The 19127-nt window shown below is 36.6% G+C and overlaps 1 protein-coding gene across 1 annotated transcript; it reads right to left on the bottom strand.

Moving 5' to 3' along the window:
• Positions 1-1270: 1270 nt before the first annotated feature.
• On the bottom strand, positions 1271-18924 carry GAL3ST2 (galactose-3-O-sulfotransferase 2). Its single transcript, XM_058188719.1, has 4 exons — positions 18875-18924; positions 12405-12494; positions 6982-7240; positions 1271-2485 (listed from the first exon to the last, which is right to left on the bottom strand). The coding sequence occupies exons 1-4, from the start codon at positions 18889-18891 to the stop codon at positions 1679-1681; spliced, it is 1173 nt and encodes a 390-aa protein (XP_058044702.1). The 5' UTR covers positions 18892-18924; the 3' UTR covers positions 1271-1678.
• Positions 18925-19127: the final 203 nt, after the last annotated feature.

Raw genomic sequence — 19127 nt, forward strand, 5'->3', positions numbered from 1 at the left:
TTTGGCAGGGATTTTAGCTTCCAGCTGACCTACTGATAATACTTTTGTTCAACTTCCATGGGAGGCATGGTGAACTGAAGACACCTCCATGAAAATGCAGTTGGCCATAGCAAAGTCTACTAATTTTTCCAGTTAATGAGAAGATGGGAGATTACCCACATGTACTCCAGATGGCTGCTCCTCACAAGGAGACCATGGGATGACAGTTTCTTCCATGGGTTTGAGCATCAGGAGATGAAGGGATTAGCCATTTTGGTCTCAACTGAAGCAGAGACTTGTAAAGTTCACTACATTTGCAAGCCTCACTTTCAGAAATTGTCAATAACCATCTTAAAGTTATTAGAATGACAAGCTTAAAAAGTCACTGGGTGAGTTTAACTTGGACTCTGAACAAAACAAAAATTAATTACAAATTAAAAAACTTAAATATTTTGAAATAAACTGCAAAAAGCTAAGAGTTTGGCTTAAAAATTGCTTTAAGGGTTGAGTTAAATTTGAAACATTGACAATAAGTATAAGATTTTGGAATTAGCTATAAAAACAGTTTCTCATGGGAAGTTATTTTGGCTATCTCAATTCATCATAAACAACTTTCTGCTTTTAGAAACTGATCTTTAGAGGGGACTAAACATTCTTTGTTGAAGGAAAAGAAAATTACAGGCCAACTTTTAGAGTCAGTTAACCAGGACTTACAAAATGACAAAAAAGTCATAACATTGGAAATATTAAAGAAGATCTTTGAAGAATGGTGCCAGAAACTAAGAGTTACAATATCAATAGTGTCTGTAAAGATGTCTGATTTTATGGATGGACAATGTCCAAATATGTCAATGAGAGAATGACAGATGTGGAGTAAATTTTATCTGACAAGGAAAAGTACCCGAAAGGAACTACAAATGCCAAAAGATTGATTTGGAAAAAGACATTTTACTAATATTTAAAGAAAACTGGCAAAACATGACAAAAATGGAAGGGGAAGTACAAGTGATAAAACAAAAGAATGTAGATCCAATAAGAAATGTTTTCTTTTTGGATCTACAAAAGTGGGTTGTTAAAACCTTTGAGCAAAGTGGAGGCAGGGTTTTCCATCAAGTTTGCAGCTGTAATGCAGCCCTAAATTGAATCTAAGCACAGTACTATCAAGTATCAAGGGTGGAGGGAACCTTTTTCAATAGATGTATAAAAGCAAAAGTTAAACAATAATTGTCAAAAAAATTTTAATGTACATTAAGGGTTTGGATACAATTGCTAAAACATTATGTTGCTCCTCTATAATTTGTGGTCTCAGATATAGCTTTTAATTCTGATTCTATGACAATTTGAGAACTGTGGATATGATCCAGCCCACTGTTTGGAAGGGGGTTGTGTCCGTGTATGGTCAGAGATCTGTCTTTAATCTTTATCACCACGGTACTGAAATGGTGAATGGATTTAAACGTTGATCAGAATGATTCTGTAAGATTTTTTTGGTAACTTTGTAATTGTTGTCCCTTAAGACTTCTGTAAGATTAGAGCTTCAGGATTGGTGTTCACAAACAGTGACTCTAATTTCCACCTCATTTTTGACTCTGAAAAGGCATTGAGGCTAATCTGGAGTATTTTTGATGAAGAAAAACTGAAGTCTAGAATGCCACAGAGATTGGTCCTCAGTACAGAAAAATGGTGTTATTAAAGGAACTCATCTAATTAAATTTTTCTTCTTTTTAAATGGGAACTGTGAATTGTATAGATGGGCTGTATATTGGAGTTCTGGCATGGTCATCTTTTTACAGACGTTCAGGGTCTTATTGTCTAAATCTTGTCTGAGATTGTAACCCATGATATGAGCATTTCCTGCTTGAAAAGGCTTCATATTCTTATCTTTAATTTGATAGTGCTCAATTGCAGTTTCTTCCAAGAGGCATGTCTCCATCAGTTCCTTTTGTCTCTTCTGCAAAAGATCAACTTCCTTGTACAGGGTTTTGAGGTCCATTCTTTCCTGAATCTTCGTCCAAAATGATTTATTGAAATGTTTATAAAGTTCCCAATCTAAAGCACACCACTCCTTCACTTTCTCCTTATTCTCTGGATTCAGAGTCTGAATGTTATGTTGGCTCCTGGCATTCATCTTGAAATAAATCACATCATCCAGATCCCAGCACAAAAAATCCTTCAGAAGAATCATTGACTCATCAAAAAAATCAGCAATCAGTATCAGGTGAAAAATCTCTTCTATGTTATGCAGGACAGACTGGATATAACGCTCATCGTATTCTGCATTGTTGTTATATCCAAAATCAAACCACATGTTGTTCTTAGCATGCATATTATTATTTTCTGTCATATTGTAGTATGACCAAGGAGATGATAGAAATTCATTAATATTCTTGGATTTTCTAAATGCTGGTGCAACAGTTTTGTAGTAGACATAAGATGATTCAAGCAATGATGCTGGGTGTCTCAGGATAGAAAAATAAAAGGTATTATTTGGCATTATTCTTCTGACCTTTTAAATGAAAGAAAGGGGAAGAGAGATTAAAATAAGTTGCGATATTTTTGAATGGTCACTAAAAATTCTGTATTCTGAAATAAATACAATTGACCTATCACTTGCAGAACTTAACAAGATTTCAGGAAAGTTGGTGCAATATGAAATGGTACTTGCTTTTGCATATCTGTAGAGAGATACTATACATTAATTTATCCATATTAATTGAGACATTACAAGAAACCATAAGAAAACAAAAACTCTAATGGCACAAACAAGTTTTAAACTCCTTTGGGCTTCCATGCTTCTCCTTTTAAAGGAATGCTTTAAAAAATCACTTCCATTTTTAGGTAATTGTAGCAGGTTGTATTGTCCCAATCAGAATGTCTATGCTTTATTTAACTAATTTAATATAAATTAGATTAACAATAACTCAAGGTTTGGATGCTACTTTAAACCAGGGCTGAAATGCTACTGGGGTGGTTTGCTGGGACCAGTAGTAAAAAAATGCTTTAAAAAATAAAGTTTCCATGATCGCGGGGCATCCTCTGAACTTTTTTTTTAAACTTTTTTTTAGCATTTTTTTACTACTGGTTTGGGCAATAGGTAGTAAAAAAATGCTTTAAAAAAGTAAAAAAAAGGTTCCGACAATCAGCTGTGACAATCAGCTGTGCCGGAATTGGAACTTTTTTTTTTTACTTTTTAAAGCATTTTTTTACTACCTATTGCCCAAACTGGTATTTTTGTGTAAAGTGTGATAGTTTGTTTTTGAGCTCTCTGTAACTCTGTGTGGTTCCAGGGGCCTTTTTGTGTGAAGTCCAGTTGCTTTTGCATTGTGTATGAGTCAGTTGTGTAGTTTTTATGTTATTTTTGTGTAAAGTGTGATAGTTGGTTTTCCCAGTCACATGACCACCAAGCCACGCCTACCCAGTCACATGACCACCAAGCACACCCACCAAGCCAGAACCAGTAGGTAATTTTTTTGAATTTCACTACTGCTTTAAACAATAGGTAATTGGGGGAGAAATGAAAGTTTCCAATATCTTTCTTTATAGTTTGGGTAAAGAAAAATCTAATTTATCACGTTTGCATTCAGTAAGTATGAGGACCCAGCAAAATGCTTACTTATATTCATCATAAAGGTCAGATCTTTGGAGAAAATATTAAAATACTGATGATGTTATCTAGTTTGAATAATGAAACATCTGAAAGAAAACAACCAAGCTGAGAGAGTTGTTGGAAATTAAATCCAGTCCGGTTCTTATTCCAACCCAGGAGAGAGACACAGGAATTGGAGGCAGGCTGAAGTTTTGCAAAGGGAGGTCTCCCGTTTATTTAGTCACCAGAAACAACAGTGACAGTAGCATGTTTCTGGGGTGGCTGACAAATTGGGGTTGAGAGTAGATGGGATTTTATACAATTTGGGGGGATTTTGTGATTGAGATGCCTGTACCTATGCAAGAATATGTCCTTTAATATTTTAATGGCTGTTGCCAGGTTCCTATGGAGTCATGTAGGGGTCATGATTGACTCTATAGGCAAAAGGAGAAATTTTTTTGGATCTATTTGCATTTTTTAAGATGCTTATTCAGAGAACAACAGAGAATAGGATTATTCATCATCACAGAGACTTAATACATCTAATTTGATATCTTAAATTGTTTTACTTAATAATTATGTCACTAAAAACTGGCATTTCGCTACTGAAATTTGATTGTGCAAATTGGGGAGTAGGGTTGCAGGAGGTTACAAAAATGGTCTGGGCTTAATGTCTCTCCTGTGTCCTGTCCTGTTTCCCCCCCCCCCACTTCATAGAATGGAGAGATTGCTTAAACAGTCCTCACTAGTGCATTCCGTTCAATGTATATATCCCATAATGTTCCTGCTTACCTTTCCTTATAACTGCTTTCTCTTCAATGAATGCAAATACAGACATTAAACTCCTTTTTGCTAATTATCCCATTCCCCGGTGAACATACCAAAGAACTGAATATAATGTTATAATGAATAATATATATAATATAATGTAATAATATAATATAATAATAATATAATATAATATAATATAATATAATATAATATAATATAATATAATATAATATAATATAATATAATATAATATAATATAATATAATATAATATAATATAATATAATATAATATAATATAACATATAATATAGTATAATGAATATAATGGTAAATGTTACTGAATGTAACATTTACCACACCAAGCAAGAAGAAGACCTTCTACGCACTAATTGCAATCGTGCTTTTTATAATTTTGTTAACAATAAACTTAAAAAAACAAGATCCATTCCACCACTAAAAGAATCTAACGGCAAAGAATGTACTGATGAAACAGTTAAAGCAAACCTCTTTAACACATTCTTTGGCTCGGTCTTTGTAAACAGCGATGGCACATATCCGACATTCCCCAATCGTACTAACAATGAGTACAACGACTTAACACATATAGAGTTCACAGAAGATAATGTTGAAAAAGCTCTTCGCAACCTGAAACCATCATTATCTATTGGGCCTGATAGACTATGTGCATACTTCTTAAAAAAACTTTCAATTAATATAGCAGAACCCCTAAGCATAATCTTTAATAAAGCTTTCAGGACTAGTTCCCTTCCCAAACTCTGGTCTCTAGCCACAGTCATCCCTATCTTCAAAAAAGGAGATCCCAGCCTAGTTGAAAATTACAGATCTATCTCTCTGTGTTGTGTCACATGCAAAGTAATAGAATCTATCATAAACCAATCCATTACACTCCACCTAGAAACAAACAACCTACTCTCTAATAAACAATTTGGTTTCAGAAAAAAATTATCATATAACTTACAACTTCTCCACTGCAAAACATATGGACTACTAACCTTGATCAAGGAAAAGCAATAGATGCAATCTACATAGACTTCTGCAAAACTTTTGACTCAGTAGTACATGATAAACTTCTCCTAAAACTAAAATTCTACGGCATTTCAGGACCTCTTCACAATTGGATAAATGCCTTCCTGTCAAACAGACAACTGGTCAAAATTGGCAACACTCTATCAAATCCTGTTCCTGTTCCCCAAGGCAGCGTTCTTGGACCAATGCTCTTCATGCTATACATAAATGATCTCTGTGACCTTATCTCAAGTTATTGTGGTCTCTTTGCTGACGATGTCAAATTATTTAACACCACTAACAATACTTCTATCCTTCAAAAAGACCTTGACTTTGTATCCGATTGGTCTAAAACTTGGCAACTTCAATCTCAACCAGCAAATGCTCAGTCTTACATTTTGGGAAGAAGAACCCTAAGAATAAGTACAAGCTTGATGGACATTACCTTATAGATGACCCCCACCCTGTTAAAGACCTTGGAATTTTCATATCAAATGACCTAAGTGCCAAAGCCCACTGCAACTACATAGCAAAAAAGGCTCTAAGAGTTGTAAACCTAATTTTACACAGATTCTTTTCCAAAAACTGTACACTACTAACCAGAGCATACAAAACATTTGCTAGACATATTCTTGAATACAGCTCACCTGTCTGGAACCCATACCACATCTCTGACATTAATACAATTGAACGCGTCCAGAAATACTTTACAAGAAAAGTTCTCCGCTCCTCTGAAAACAACAAAATACCTTATCCCACCAGACTTGAAATCCTGGGAGTAGAAAACTTAGAACTCCACCGACTCCGACATGACCTGTGTTTAACACACAAAATCATCTATTGCAATATCCTTCCTGTAAAAGACTCCTGCAGCTTCAATCGCAATAATACAAGAGCAAACAGTAGATTCAAACTTAATGTCAACTGCTTCATCCTTGATTGCAGAAAATATGACTTCTGTAACAGAGTTGTTAACGCTTGGAATTCACTACCTGACTCTATAGTCTCTACTCAAAATCCCAAAAAACTTCAATCAAAAACTGTCTACTATTGACCTCACCCCATTCCTAAGAGGACTATAAGGGGCGTACATAAGAGCACAAAAGTGCCTACTGTTCCTGTCCTATTGTTCCATTTCATTATATCAAATTAATATGGTTGTTGCATACTTTTGCTTATATACATGTTTTTCTTTTTATGATGTGTTGTTGTTTTATGTTGATGTTTGTGTATACTGTTGTGACAAAATAAAATAAAAATAAATAAAAATAAAAAAGTGGGGGAGTAGGGGAAAAGGACTATAAGATTTGCCATTTTATTAGCTTCCTCGTGAGTAAAGTTTCAGAAACTTTTGCTTAGGCTCACCCAGCTCTCTGGGATCATGTCTTCTGATGCTGTAAGTATATTCAAGGACAATTTCTTAATAAACCTTTTTCAGATTTGTTACTGGAATCTCCTCGTTCTTTGGTATCAATTCTGCAAATTCCAAATTAAGCATCAACACAGATTAACAGCAACAGTGACTCCTACAGAAGGCACTCACTTCAACAGACAAAAGCTGGAATAAAAAATGGAAACTTTACGAACTTTACAAAATGGAAACTTTCTATATTCTTACCTGTTGCCAATTAAACCTTAGATGATTGCCCATGATGTTGAACTTTTTCCCCAGCGTTTTGAATTCCTCAACATATGATACATGGAAGGGATTAGGATAGCCAAGATGGGGCTCATTCCCATAGGGTAAGGCCATGGTGAGGTTATGTTTCTCTGAGAAGCGGCAGAGGATGTTGAGTATTGTACTGCTGGCTGTTTTGTGGGTCTTGAGGAACATGACATCTGTGATGGGTTGACAAATTTTGGAAGGATGCGTCTGCCTAGATAAATACACAATACATAACCAAGGAAAAATATTTAGAAACTACCTTTCCCACTTAGTAATTCATTCTTTATGACTGCCATGGTCTTCCCTGCTTTCCTTTGTGCTTCTATGTTAAGTCTGATCTGTTTTTATTTCAATAGGTCATGTGTCTACATATATTTGAAAGCTGGAAGTTTCTAGTTTGTGAATTGTCTGGGGCATTTATGAGCCATAAACTATGTAATTAACATACAGTGCCTTTTTTGTACTTTAATAATAAAAAGCTAGATGCTATTTTTATACAAGTATGGACAGACTGTTCAGAGTTGTAATGAATATGAGAAACATCTATTTTAAGATGCTCACATATTGAAAGAATTAAATAAACCAGCTGATCTGTCAGTCCAGATAACGGGTAGATAAAGTTAAGGAAAGGAAAACCAAAACACCAAAGAGTTAATAAGGGGAGTGGGTTTCCCTCTTCATGAGTGTTTTTATAAAAAAGGAGGGCAATTCCATTTTGCTTCTGTGTTTCATTTCTCCCTTATGGGGTTTGGCTGAAAGGCTGATAACAGCAAAGCTGCAGCAAGCAGCAACAGAGATACAGCTAATAATTTAGACTGAACATTAGGTCAGTTAAGCTAGTTGCATTATTATGTTTTTTTTCAGACTAATGTAAAAAACTTTCTACTTCTGCTTGTCTAAGATCCTAGGCTAGAGAGATCAGTTGATTGAGATCCACCTTTTAAGGAAGCAATGATTCATTCTTTCTCCTTTTATTTTTTCTGCTCAACTTCTACGTTTCTGACTTGCTCAACCCAAGGAATCTATTTACTTAATAAGAAACCCCCCCCAAAGGGAAAAAGAGTGCAAACTTTCTTGCCATTTGCCTAACTTCATTACAACAGCAGCTTCTGGCTCCTTAAAATAGGCCATTAAAAAAATAATAAAACAAACTCAAAATAACTCCATCATATGTTTCAGATGACCACACAATAAACCAGACTGAGAACTGCACCGATTAAGACTGTAATTAAAACCCCCAAGATGGGCTTTGAGAGACATTGGAAGCAGGCGGAAGAAGGCGAGAATCAATACAACCACCACCCCAGCCTCCAATGGTGCATTAAGGAGGGATAACGGTCCCTCAGACTGTTGGGGGCCAGACTATAGCTTGAAAAAAACACGAACAAATTCCTATGAACACTGCACATATCTTTATTTGTAGCGCAAAAAACATGAAATAATACACTATTTAAAATGAAGAACAATTTTAACAAATATAAATATACTACTAATACAATGGGAAGTCAATGTCCGGTTCCATATTTGTCACTGCCAGTCGTAGCAAGTGATGCAAGTGTTCATCGGTTAGTCTGGATCTGGTTGGAGATTTCAGATGTTTCATTCGTGAAAAAGTCTGTTCACAGACATAGGTGCTGCCAAAGATGGTTACCATTTTGAGTGCATGGTTCCTGAGATTAAGATATGTCTCAGAGGGGAGAGATACATAGAAATTAGTAAGGCTGCTTGACTTGAAGGTGTCTTTCAGAGAGTCACAATTCTGTAGTTCAACCAGTTCTATTTGGTAAATCGGATCAACAATTTCAATGTCAGCCGAAAATGGGTTTCAGAAAAGCTGTATGTCCTGTTAATGTGCATGAAGCTCTTTAAATCTAATTTGAAACTCCCTTTGCAACATTTCCAGTGAATCCACACACTTTTTGTTTGGGAATGCAACTGCTGGTTTTTTAGCCAACAGCTTGTGAGTAGTAGGGAGATGGCAGAAGTTTTTCTCCTTCACTTGTTTAATGAGGAGGTCGAATTTTACTTCAAATGCCTTCAAATGTGAAAGCCTATCACAGATGAGCTTTCTCATTCCTTGAAGTTGCACATTCAAACTGTTGAGTAGCTCTGTTACATCTGTTCGAAAGGCAAGGTGCCATTTCCATTCTTCTTCTTTGAACTCTGGTACTTCTTTGTTTTTTGAAATCAGAAACCTGTGGAAGTAAGTCATAGAAACTCATAGAAAACTCTCCCTCGACTCAGCCAACAGACTTCTGTGTGGTACAAAATATCTTAATAGGCAACATGTAGCTCAGATAGAAAGTCCTGAAATTGTCTGTGGTTTAGTGCAGGTGCCCTAATGAAGTTAACACAAGATAGAGTTTGAACAACACAGTGCTTGTTTGTGAATGAGGCAGTATATTGCTGTTGGATGGGAGTGGTTGTGTTTGTCCATCTTTTTGTTAATGCATGCAACCACTCCTTTCATATATCCCACCATGCTAGGAGTGCTATCAATTGTCACACTGGCTAGTTTAGCCCAGTCCAGCTCCAAATAATTCAGTTTGGTGAACTTTGGGGCCTCTGGTGGCTCAACAGACTAATGCAGTCTGTTATTAACAGCAGCTGCTTGCAATTACTGCAGGTTCAAGTCCCATCAGGCCCAAGGTTGATTCAGCCTTCCATCCTTTATAAGGTAGGTAAAATGAGGACCCAGATTGTTGGGGCAATAACTTGACTTTGTATATAATATACAAATGGATGAAGACTATTGCTTGACATAGTGTAAGCTGCCCTGAGTCTTCGGAGAAGGGCGGGATATAAATGCAAATTAAAAAAAAACTTTTTCAAAGATATCTTGTCGTGTTGTTCTTCCTTTGATGCTTTTCAATGCAGCAAACTCCTCTGTGATTTCACAATAATCATTTGTCCCATGAATGAAAATTAGAAGTTGTGCAGAATCACGAACATCATTGCTTTTGTCGAGTGCCAACGAAAAATAGCAAAGTTTTTTGCAAATACTGATGCAAATTGTCCATTTCTTCAACCCTTTGTGTAATTGTAGGTCCTGAAAGACTCACTGTATTAAATAAATCAGTCTTTTCTGGACACATCTCTTTGGCAACAGAAAGAAGGCATTCTTGAACAAATTCTTCCTCTACAAATGGTCTGCCAGTGCGCGCTATTAGCTTGGCAACTTGAAAACTTGCTCACAGTGATGAAATATTTATCTGCTTCTGCTTCACAAAAGCATTTTGCTGAGTTGTCAGTCCATTTTTCAGTTTTAATATTTTGTCTTTTCTCGGCTGTCCAACAAACAATCATATTTGTCCTTATGTCGAGTCTCGTAGTGCCGACACAAATTGTATTCCTTGAACATAGCCACTAAATCCTGCCATATCAGACAAACAGTTCTTTCCTTGTACTGCATGAAAAAGTAATCGGAAGTCCACTGTTCTTTGAAGATCCTGCACTCAGAGTCAATTTTTCTTTTCCTTGACATAATTGTTTCCTAGGGATTAAAAATTACTATTAGTAAGATACCAATAAATACAGCGCTACAAATATAGGGATCACTATAGCACGGAAGTAATGACAGGCTGAGAGAAACTGTCAGTGAACATCCCTCCCCTCCCTTCTCCTCTCTATGGGCCCATGTGGTTCCTTCCCCTTTTGATCCAGGCAAAGGTTTCACAGTGCTGCTGAGGGTCTCTTGCAAGCAAAGAGTTAAAAATTAAAGTTTGGATGTGATAGTTAAATTTAGGCTGGACAGCTTCTGCAAAAAAAACCCCAGGAAGAGTTCAAAGCGCTCTCTCATACATGTTGTCCTCCCTCCTCCCTCTCCACTTAGGCACTGCAGCTTCTGGAACCACCCAGGAAGGGCTCTGATTCCGCCATCTCCCAAGTGCCCCCCTCTCTCCCCGTGCATCAGTCCACCATCAGTCCACTGGCCAGTAAAACCCCTCCACCAGCTCTCCTCTGCCCGCCAGCATTTGGCCTTATCTTTGCAAGCAGTAGTGAGCAGAAGTGCGTGGGCAGGATGAGCAGAAGTACGCAGACATGTAGCTGCAAGGTTTATATAGGCTGGAGGAGGGGCAATGAGGGAGGTGGAAAAAGCCAGCCACGCAAGGGGCGGCTGGGAGGCGGGGCTTAATCCCACCACTACACGGGCCGGATAGATTGTATCGGTGGGCTGTATCCGGCCCGTGTAGTTTGAGGGTCCCTGCTCTATCAGATGCCTGGGAGTTTGATGTCTGCACAGTATCTTAGCTGTACCTAGTACTGCACAGAGAAGCACTTAAGTTGCAATCTTCCATGTGCCATGGTCTTCACTGAATAAGCCCATGCTTATTGGACCTCTATAGTTATCATGGCTTTGATTAATCAAGGCTTTCCCGTTATGCCTTTATTAAGTTAGATAAAGTATTGTTATAAGCAGATTAATAGGCTTATAATGCCTTACACACAGTGATGGGATTCAAAAATTTTTTATTACTGGTTCTATGGGCGTGGCTTGGTGGGCATGGGGATTTTAAAAAACCCTAATAGGATACTGTAAAATCTCTATTCCCACCCCACTCCAGGGGAAGGTTACTGCAAAATCCCCATTTCCTCCTTATCATCTGGGACTCGGGAGGCAGAGAATAGATGGGGGCAGGGCCAGTCAGAGGTGGAATTTACCGGTTCTCTGAACTACACAAAATTTCCACTACCGGTTCTCCAGAACTGGTCAGAACCTGCTGAATATCATCTCTGCTTATACAGCTTTCCTTGCTAACAGTTTGGGCACATTTTGGCCTGTATGTCGCAAGCACCGTGTGGGAGATGATCAGGCTAAGCCCAAGTGAGGGGGTCAAATATGTCATAAGTCATGAGTCCCTGTGTGCCTGCAAGAGATCTAAGTCCAGCCCACCTTGAATGCCTTTTTATTCCCTTGACTATTGGTAGCTCAGATTTTTGTAGACAGCTTCAGCTTGTAATAAATCTTTATACTCATTTAAACTGCCTGAATCTCCTGATTTCCCCAGTGCTTGACACACAGCACAGTTATTCAAATACACTCACAATTTCTATGCAAGGTACTCTTGCAAGCATCATATTATTACCCACATCTCACCCCTAGAGGGTAGATGTAGCATACCAATAAACCCAGGATATGTTTGTTTTTAATTATCAATAATTGTAATATTAGGTTTTTTTTTAAATTCTACATGCACGCACGCACATACACACACATACTATACCTGCAATCCAGTGTGAAAAGAGAAGGAAGAACACTTGGTGGATCAATTCAATGTAGAACTTTCTTATCATTGCAATTCAGTAACTCAATATCAGTACTCTTTAAAGAGGGATGTCATTTCTGTTGTATTTGTTTTAGAAAATGCACTTACTTGATGTCCTCTCTAGCATAGTATTGAAAGTATCCTATCAGGGTAAGACCTGCCAGCCAAAGAATGAGATGCAAAAATCGCTGAAAAAACCTAGGAAAAAAATCCAGATGCAATCTTCAGTTTCTAGTTATCTACCAGAGTTTTTAGGATATTTATACATTACAAACTATCTTTGCCAACTCCTGAATGTAATGCATTCACCTCCTTACCCATAAACCAATAAAGCCATTGAGTGAAAAATGTAGATGAGATCCAAGCTTCCTAAGACATGTAGCACCAAAACTTGGTAGTGAACTGTAGAATTATAAATGTAATTATGCTGGTGGAGTTTCCTGTAAATTTTAGGTGAAAAATAAATGGGACTGCATTAAACCTCAGATGGGTTTAACCCAGTGATTAAATCCATTTTTTTTTACTATTGGTTCTGTGGGCATGGTGTTGCTTGGTGGGCATGGCAGGGAAGGATACTGCAAAATCTCCATTCCCACCCCACTCCAGGGGAAGGATACTGCAAAATCCCCATTCCCTCCCCACTCCTGGGGGAAGGATATTGCAAAATCTCCATTCCCACCCCACTCTGGGGCCAAGCCAGAGGTGGTATTTGCCGGTTCTCTGAACTACTCAAAATTTCTGCTACTAGATCTCCAGAACCTGTCAGAAGCTGCTAAATTTCACCCCTGGGTTAACCCATTTATTGCTGAGTTAATCTACCAGAACAAAAAAGTCCAGGGCATTGAATCATGTTCCACTTGAGTAATATCTACTGTGTTGTCTACTGTAGTCCTTAGCTGTCTAAAATATAAACTTGAAAAGGTGTAATCCATAGTCCCAAAATGCTTCTGCTTCGACAGCTATAGTTTATGAATCAAAGGAAACGGTTACATTAAAAGAAACATGATTTAAAGCCAGCGTAGGCATTCTAGGGCTGACTGAAAAGTTGTAATTCTTCAGTTATAAAGCTTAAAATTAAGGCTTTGGAAAACACTGATATAATTTGTTACTAATCGTTGTGCTACTTCCTCATATAATTCTAGATAGCCTTCAGTATACATATATTATAACTTCCATAAAAATCAGTTCAACAGTAAAATATATATGTTGCTATCTACAATTAGATGGCTTTAGTCTTCATTAAAACAATTGTTTTTTATTAAATGACGGACATTCGATTCAAACAGGGAAAGGAAGAAAATTTTGTTATCTATTATTCCCATCAAGCTTATCTTCTGTAAAGTTAAGGTTCAAACACTCTCAAACAAAAGAATTCAAACACTCTCAGTACACACACACACACACACACACACACACACACAAACACGGCTCTTTGCTATAGTCTTTTTTTTTTCAACACAAAATAAGCTTTCTGTTCGGAACATTTCTTTTGTATTTTGTGGTTGTTCTCATTTTATTATATTCCAGGTTTTAACTAAAGAGAATTCCAAAAGAAAATCTCAAACCTTCCTGCGTATCCTTAAGAAGGTTTGGGGCAGAAATAGGAAGTTATCTGTGAATGTACAGAGAACCAGGATATAAGCAGTCAGTATTCTAAAGTTCTATTTACTCAAAAATTAAAGGATAAAGGGCATATATGGCGTAATAAACTTTTTAAAGGTAAAACTTTTTCTCGATGTACAATATCCTAATGGTAGCATGAATCTACTAATGCTATTGATAGAAATATCTGTTTCTTTTATTTTTCACAAAAAAAAGGGTTTGTGAAAGGCACTACATGCCTGAATTATTTGACAAGTGCAGAATTCAAATTAAAACAGGGTACATATGACTGTGTGCTTGCAGGAATACTCTGGCTGCTGTATTCAGAAATGTGGTCTTTAGTTTAACATTGTTGACGTATAAATTTAATGCATGTTATTACACTCAAGTAGGGTAAAAATTTCAAAATATTGAAAGGAACAGCTTGAGTTGCATTTATCTATGCCATTGATTTCGCTTTTCCCCTCTATCTTAGAGCCTGAAAGTATTCCTTATTATTCGTTATTAGTTGGGAAGTAGTGTCCGACCCATTGCAACCCCGTGGACAATGTTCCACCAGGCCTTCCTGTCCTCTACCATCCTCTGGGGTCCATTTAAACTCATGCCTATTGCTTCAGTGACTCCTATCAATCAACTTTATAAATCAGCTTTATAATATCCATAAATGATCTTTGTGACCATATCTCAAGTAACTGTGTTCTCTTTGCTGACGATGTCAAACTTTTTAACACCACTGACAATACATCTACAATTCAAAAAGACCTTGATCATCTAACCGTTTGGTCTAAAATTTGGCAACTACAAATCTCAACCAGCAAATGCTCAGTCTTACATATTGGAAAAAAGAACCCAATCACTAAGTATATGCTTGATGGAAATTACCTCACAGATGACCCCCCACCCTGTCAAAGACCTTGGAGTTTTTATATCTAATGATCTAAGTGCCAAAGCCCACTGCAACTACATAGCAAAAAAGGCTCTAAGAGTTGTTAACTTAATTCTACGTAGCTTCTTTTCCAAAAACACACACTACTGACCAGAGCATATAAAACATTTGCTAGGCCAATTCTTGATTACTGCTCGCCTGTCTGGAATCCATATCATATTTCTGACATCAATACAGTTGAGCGTGTCCAAAGGTATTTTACAAAAAGAGTTCTCCACTCCTCCGTAACCAATAAAATACCTTATTCTACCACACTTTGATATCCTGGGTTTAAAAAACTTGGAACTCCGTTGCCTTCGACAGGACCTGGGTTTAGCTCATAGAATCATCCGTTGTAATGTCCTTCCTACCAATGACTACTGCAGTTTCAACTACAATAACACAAGAGCTACCAACAGATTTAAACTTAATGTCAACCGCTCCAGTTTGGATTGCAGAAACCACGATTTCTGTAACAGAATTATCTGTGCTTGGAATGCATTACCTGACTCTGTGGTCTCTTCTCATAACCCCAAAAGCTTTAATCAAAATCTATCCACTGTTGACCTCACCCCATTCCTAAGAGGACTCTAAGGGGCGTGCATAAGAGCACAAACGTGCCTACCGTTTCTGTCCTATTGTTTCTTTCCCTATATATATATATATATATATATATATATATATATATATATTTATATGCTTATACTAACTTGTTTCTCCTCATATATATGTTTATATATTATATAATATTTTGTGTTATGCTTGTGTATATTGTTATGACAAAATTAAATAAATAAATAAATAAAATAAACTGTAACAGATTTATACAACAATCTGTTTAAGATCATTTTTAAGTGATGTAGAGACTTTACAAATACTGGTGTGAGTATTGCTAATTAGTCCTGCAAATTGTAGAATATATTTTAAGAAAATGTTTTATAGCAGTTTCTGAATTAAATTGCTTCTGGATAGTCAACATCTGTTGCTACCAATCAACAAGCACTAAAATCTTTACCTTCGTAAGAAGGACTTTTAGATTAGAAAAAAATAATAAATGAAAATCACAAAATAAATCATTCTATCTTCTTCTGAAACCTATTTTGAAGGAGAATAGCTGTACAGTAAAAGGTTTGTACAGACGTCTTCCAAAACTATATTTCTTATTATTCATAAGACTGACCTCCAATGCCAATCCCGTGTAATCCATAGTGATTTTATCACTTAAAAATACATTTGAAGATTTAGTAAAAACATTTGTATTTACTACAGGAAATAAACTAGCATATTACTAATGTAGAACAAAACCAAAAGTGATGTGTGATTTTTAAAAAAGGTTTTGCTTAATAAAAACAAAATGTATAAACTCTTTGGAACTGAAACAGGCTTAAGAAAGCCTTTTGTCCATTTTGTCATGGGGATGACCTCCAACTGGTAAATTCCCTTGATTGTAAAAGACACTACATGCCTGAATTATTTGACAAGTGTAGATTTCAATTTTAACTATTAAAACAGGGTACATAGGACTGCTTCCATGCAGGAATACTCTTGCTGTTGTATTCAGAAATGTTGCTTCTTTAGTCCTCTCACTCATCCCTGGAAAACAAGCACCAATTGTTTTGTTTTCCATCATTATTTGAAGAAATATACTTTGACCGTTTATGTAAATCCCCCTTTATAATCCTCTCTCATATATGATGCCTTCCTGACAGATACATCCACCAGTAAACCAGGAAAAATTATTGTATTCCTTATTCCATTTATTAACAGAATAACAGAGTTGGATGGGACCTTGGACGTCTTCTAGTTCAAGCAAGAGACCCTATACCATTCCAGAAAAACAGACGCCCCCTGTTCAAGCAAGAGACCCTATACCATTCCAGAAAAATGGCTGTGCAATCTTTTCTTAAGAATTTCCAGCGATGGAGCACCCACAAGTTGTTCCACTGATTAATTGTTCTAACTGTCAGGAAATTTCTCCTTATTTCTAAGTTGGATCTCTCCTTGATAAGTTTCCATCCATTGCTTCTTGTTCTACTGTCAGGTCCTTTGGATAATAGGTTGACCTTCTCTTCTTTGAGGCAGCCTCTTAGATATTGGAAGACTGCTATCATATCATCACTAATCCGACTCTTCATTGGACTAAACATATCCAATTCCTGCAACTGTTCTTCATAGGGTTTAGCCTTCATTCCCCTAATCATCTTTTTGCTCTTTTCTGCACTTTTTCCTAGAATCTCAACAATCTTTTTTATATCGTTGTGACCAAAATTGGATGCAATACAAGTGTGTGGGTTAGAATGAGAAACTTGAAGAATATCTGTCAATTTCACCTGGTTAGAAATAAAGAAATGCTACTATTCTACTAGTACATTTGTTGAAAAGAGAAAGAAAGACAACAGTTGCAGAGTATTATTGTTTATATTAGTTAGGTTACGTATCAAAATTGGTAGATTCCTTGATAAATTCCACCACTGAAAACTTAAAGCTCTACTAGTTTACTATCAACACACTTGGTAAGAGAAGGATAAGGAGTCCAGCCTTTCAACAGTCTGTAAATGAATCTGATAAAAATAAAAAATGCTCAACTCTCTTACATTCCATTGGCCCAGCAGCTCAGAATAAAACGACCATGGAGGGCAGCACCATTGAGTTCAGGGAAGGGGTATTCCTATCATATATACATACATATATACATATATACAGTAGCCAACTGGACCAGAATTGGAGCAGAGGCACTTTTATGCCTTGGGACTTTTTTAAAAAAAGATTTCATCCTATATATATTTGCTTTCCTCTGTCTTTGAAATTATTCAAAGGTTTTTCCAAGTTCCCCTTCTGGGCACAATTATGGTTAGATAGTCATGCATAAAACAGTCTTTTCCCAATGCCTCCACCCCACCTGTTTGTTTAGATATAGATCTTCTCGGAAAGGTCTACCCTTCCCCACCTGTCACCCTCCCAACACTCAGCAAAGACTTAAAAAAAAAAGTCCCTAGGATTTTTAGTCTATGCGGAATTGGAATACAACATCAGCTTTATAAATTTTAATTCCTTTCTAAAGGATGTGCGCATTATTTATATTGTAATTTTTACCTGCAGCATTTAATAGATTTTCATATTGTAATTTAGTAATTATACATTGTCCTTGTTTTTGTCTCATGAACTGCACACCGAGTATCTGTTATAAATTAATGCTAAACAGTGGATGTGCATACATATCAATCAATCAGCAATGATTTGAAGACACCTTAGATATTTTTTTCTGCACTCAAGTAAGTAATTCTACAAGAGAGAACTAGGTTAGAAGACCAAACTATAAAGAAAAACAAAGGAAACAGAAATCACTAACCAAAGAATTGAAGAGTCATAGAGACAATGCTCTGGAATATACGTATCAAATTATACATTAGAAAACCTTCCCTCTTTCTTCAAGATCCTAATGTGCTAAATTAATTATTATCCCCCATCAGCCTCGCATAGAAATTATTATGGGAGAGAGGATGTCAGCAATAATGCTGAAAATAGGTCTTTATTTATCTGTAAACTATCAACAAAAATCTCTTCCAAGTCTGTTATTCTATTGTTCTATTAATTCTCTGGAAAAAGTTATAACTTTTTACATCCTCAAACCCCCACAGCTTCAACCTTAAACTTGTCTACCATGGACCTCACCCCATTCCTAAGAGGTCCGTAAAGGAGCCATGCACCAGCGTGCCTACCATCCCTGTCCTACTGTTCCCATTTATTTGTACTCATTTCCTATGTCCATGTCCATGGTTATATTTATACCTGTTATTTTGTACATGTTTGACAAAATAAATAAATAAATAACACTAAGTAATAAGCAAACAGGAATGAAGAACATGCTATCCACCTTGATCTGTTAATACATCTGTTAATTCGTCTTCACAAAATCTTCTTTTCAACTCACGGTTTGAAACTCAGTGAAGGGTCACTTTGAATTATGTAAGGTTACAAAACAGATAACTTTATCCTTCATCAAAACTTTCAGTAAAGAAGTTATACTCTCCCCCCTCATCTTGTTCCTTACCTGCAAATGCCTTTCATTCTGCCTGTCTGTCACAGTGATAGGTGAATTTCTGGTTGACGATCGGAGTGCAGTTCCTGAATAGAGCTGCTTAGCAGTCTGGGCAGGGACAAAGTGGTGGCATAATGCCAAAGACACACAATAAGATACATACAAGTAAATCTGGAATGGCACACATAGATCATTGCAACTCATATAAAAATGAATGAAACACAACGTAGTACTTAGAAATAGTTGAGGGAGATGGACGGTTTAA

This window comes from Ahaetulla prasina, chromosome 6 (assembly GCF_028640845.1).
Source record: "Ahaetulla prasina isolate Xishuangbanna chromosome 6, ASM2864084v1, whole genome shotgun sequence".
Lineage (NCBI taxonomy): Eukaryota > Metazoa > Chordata > Lepidosauria > Squamata > Colubridae > Ahaetulla > Ahaetulla prasina.

Excerpts from the sequence above, each read along its gene's own strand:
- GAL3ST2 (XM_058188719.1), bottom strand. Across the intron at positions 7,241-12,404 it reads TATGCTAGAGAGGACATCAA|GCAGACGCATCCTTCCAAAA; the intron begins GTAAGTGCATTT and ends GTATTTATCTAG. Across the intron at positions 2,486-6,981 it reads TAAGGTTTAATTGGCAACAG|GTCAGAAGAATAATGCCAAA; the intron begins GTAAGAATATAG and ends TTCATTTAAAAG.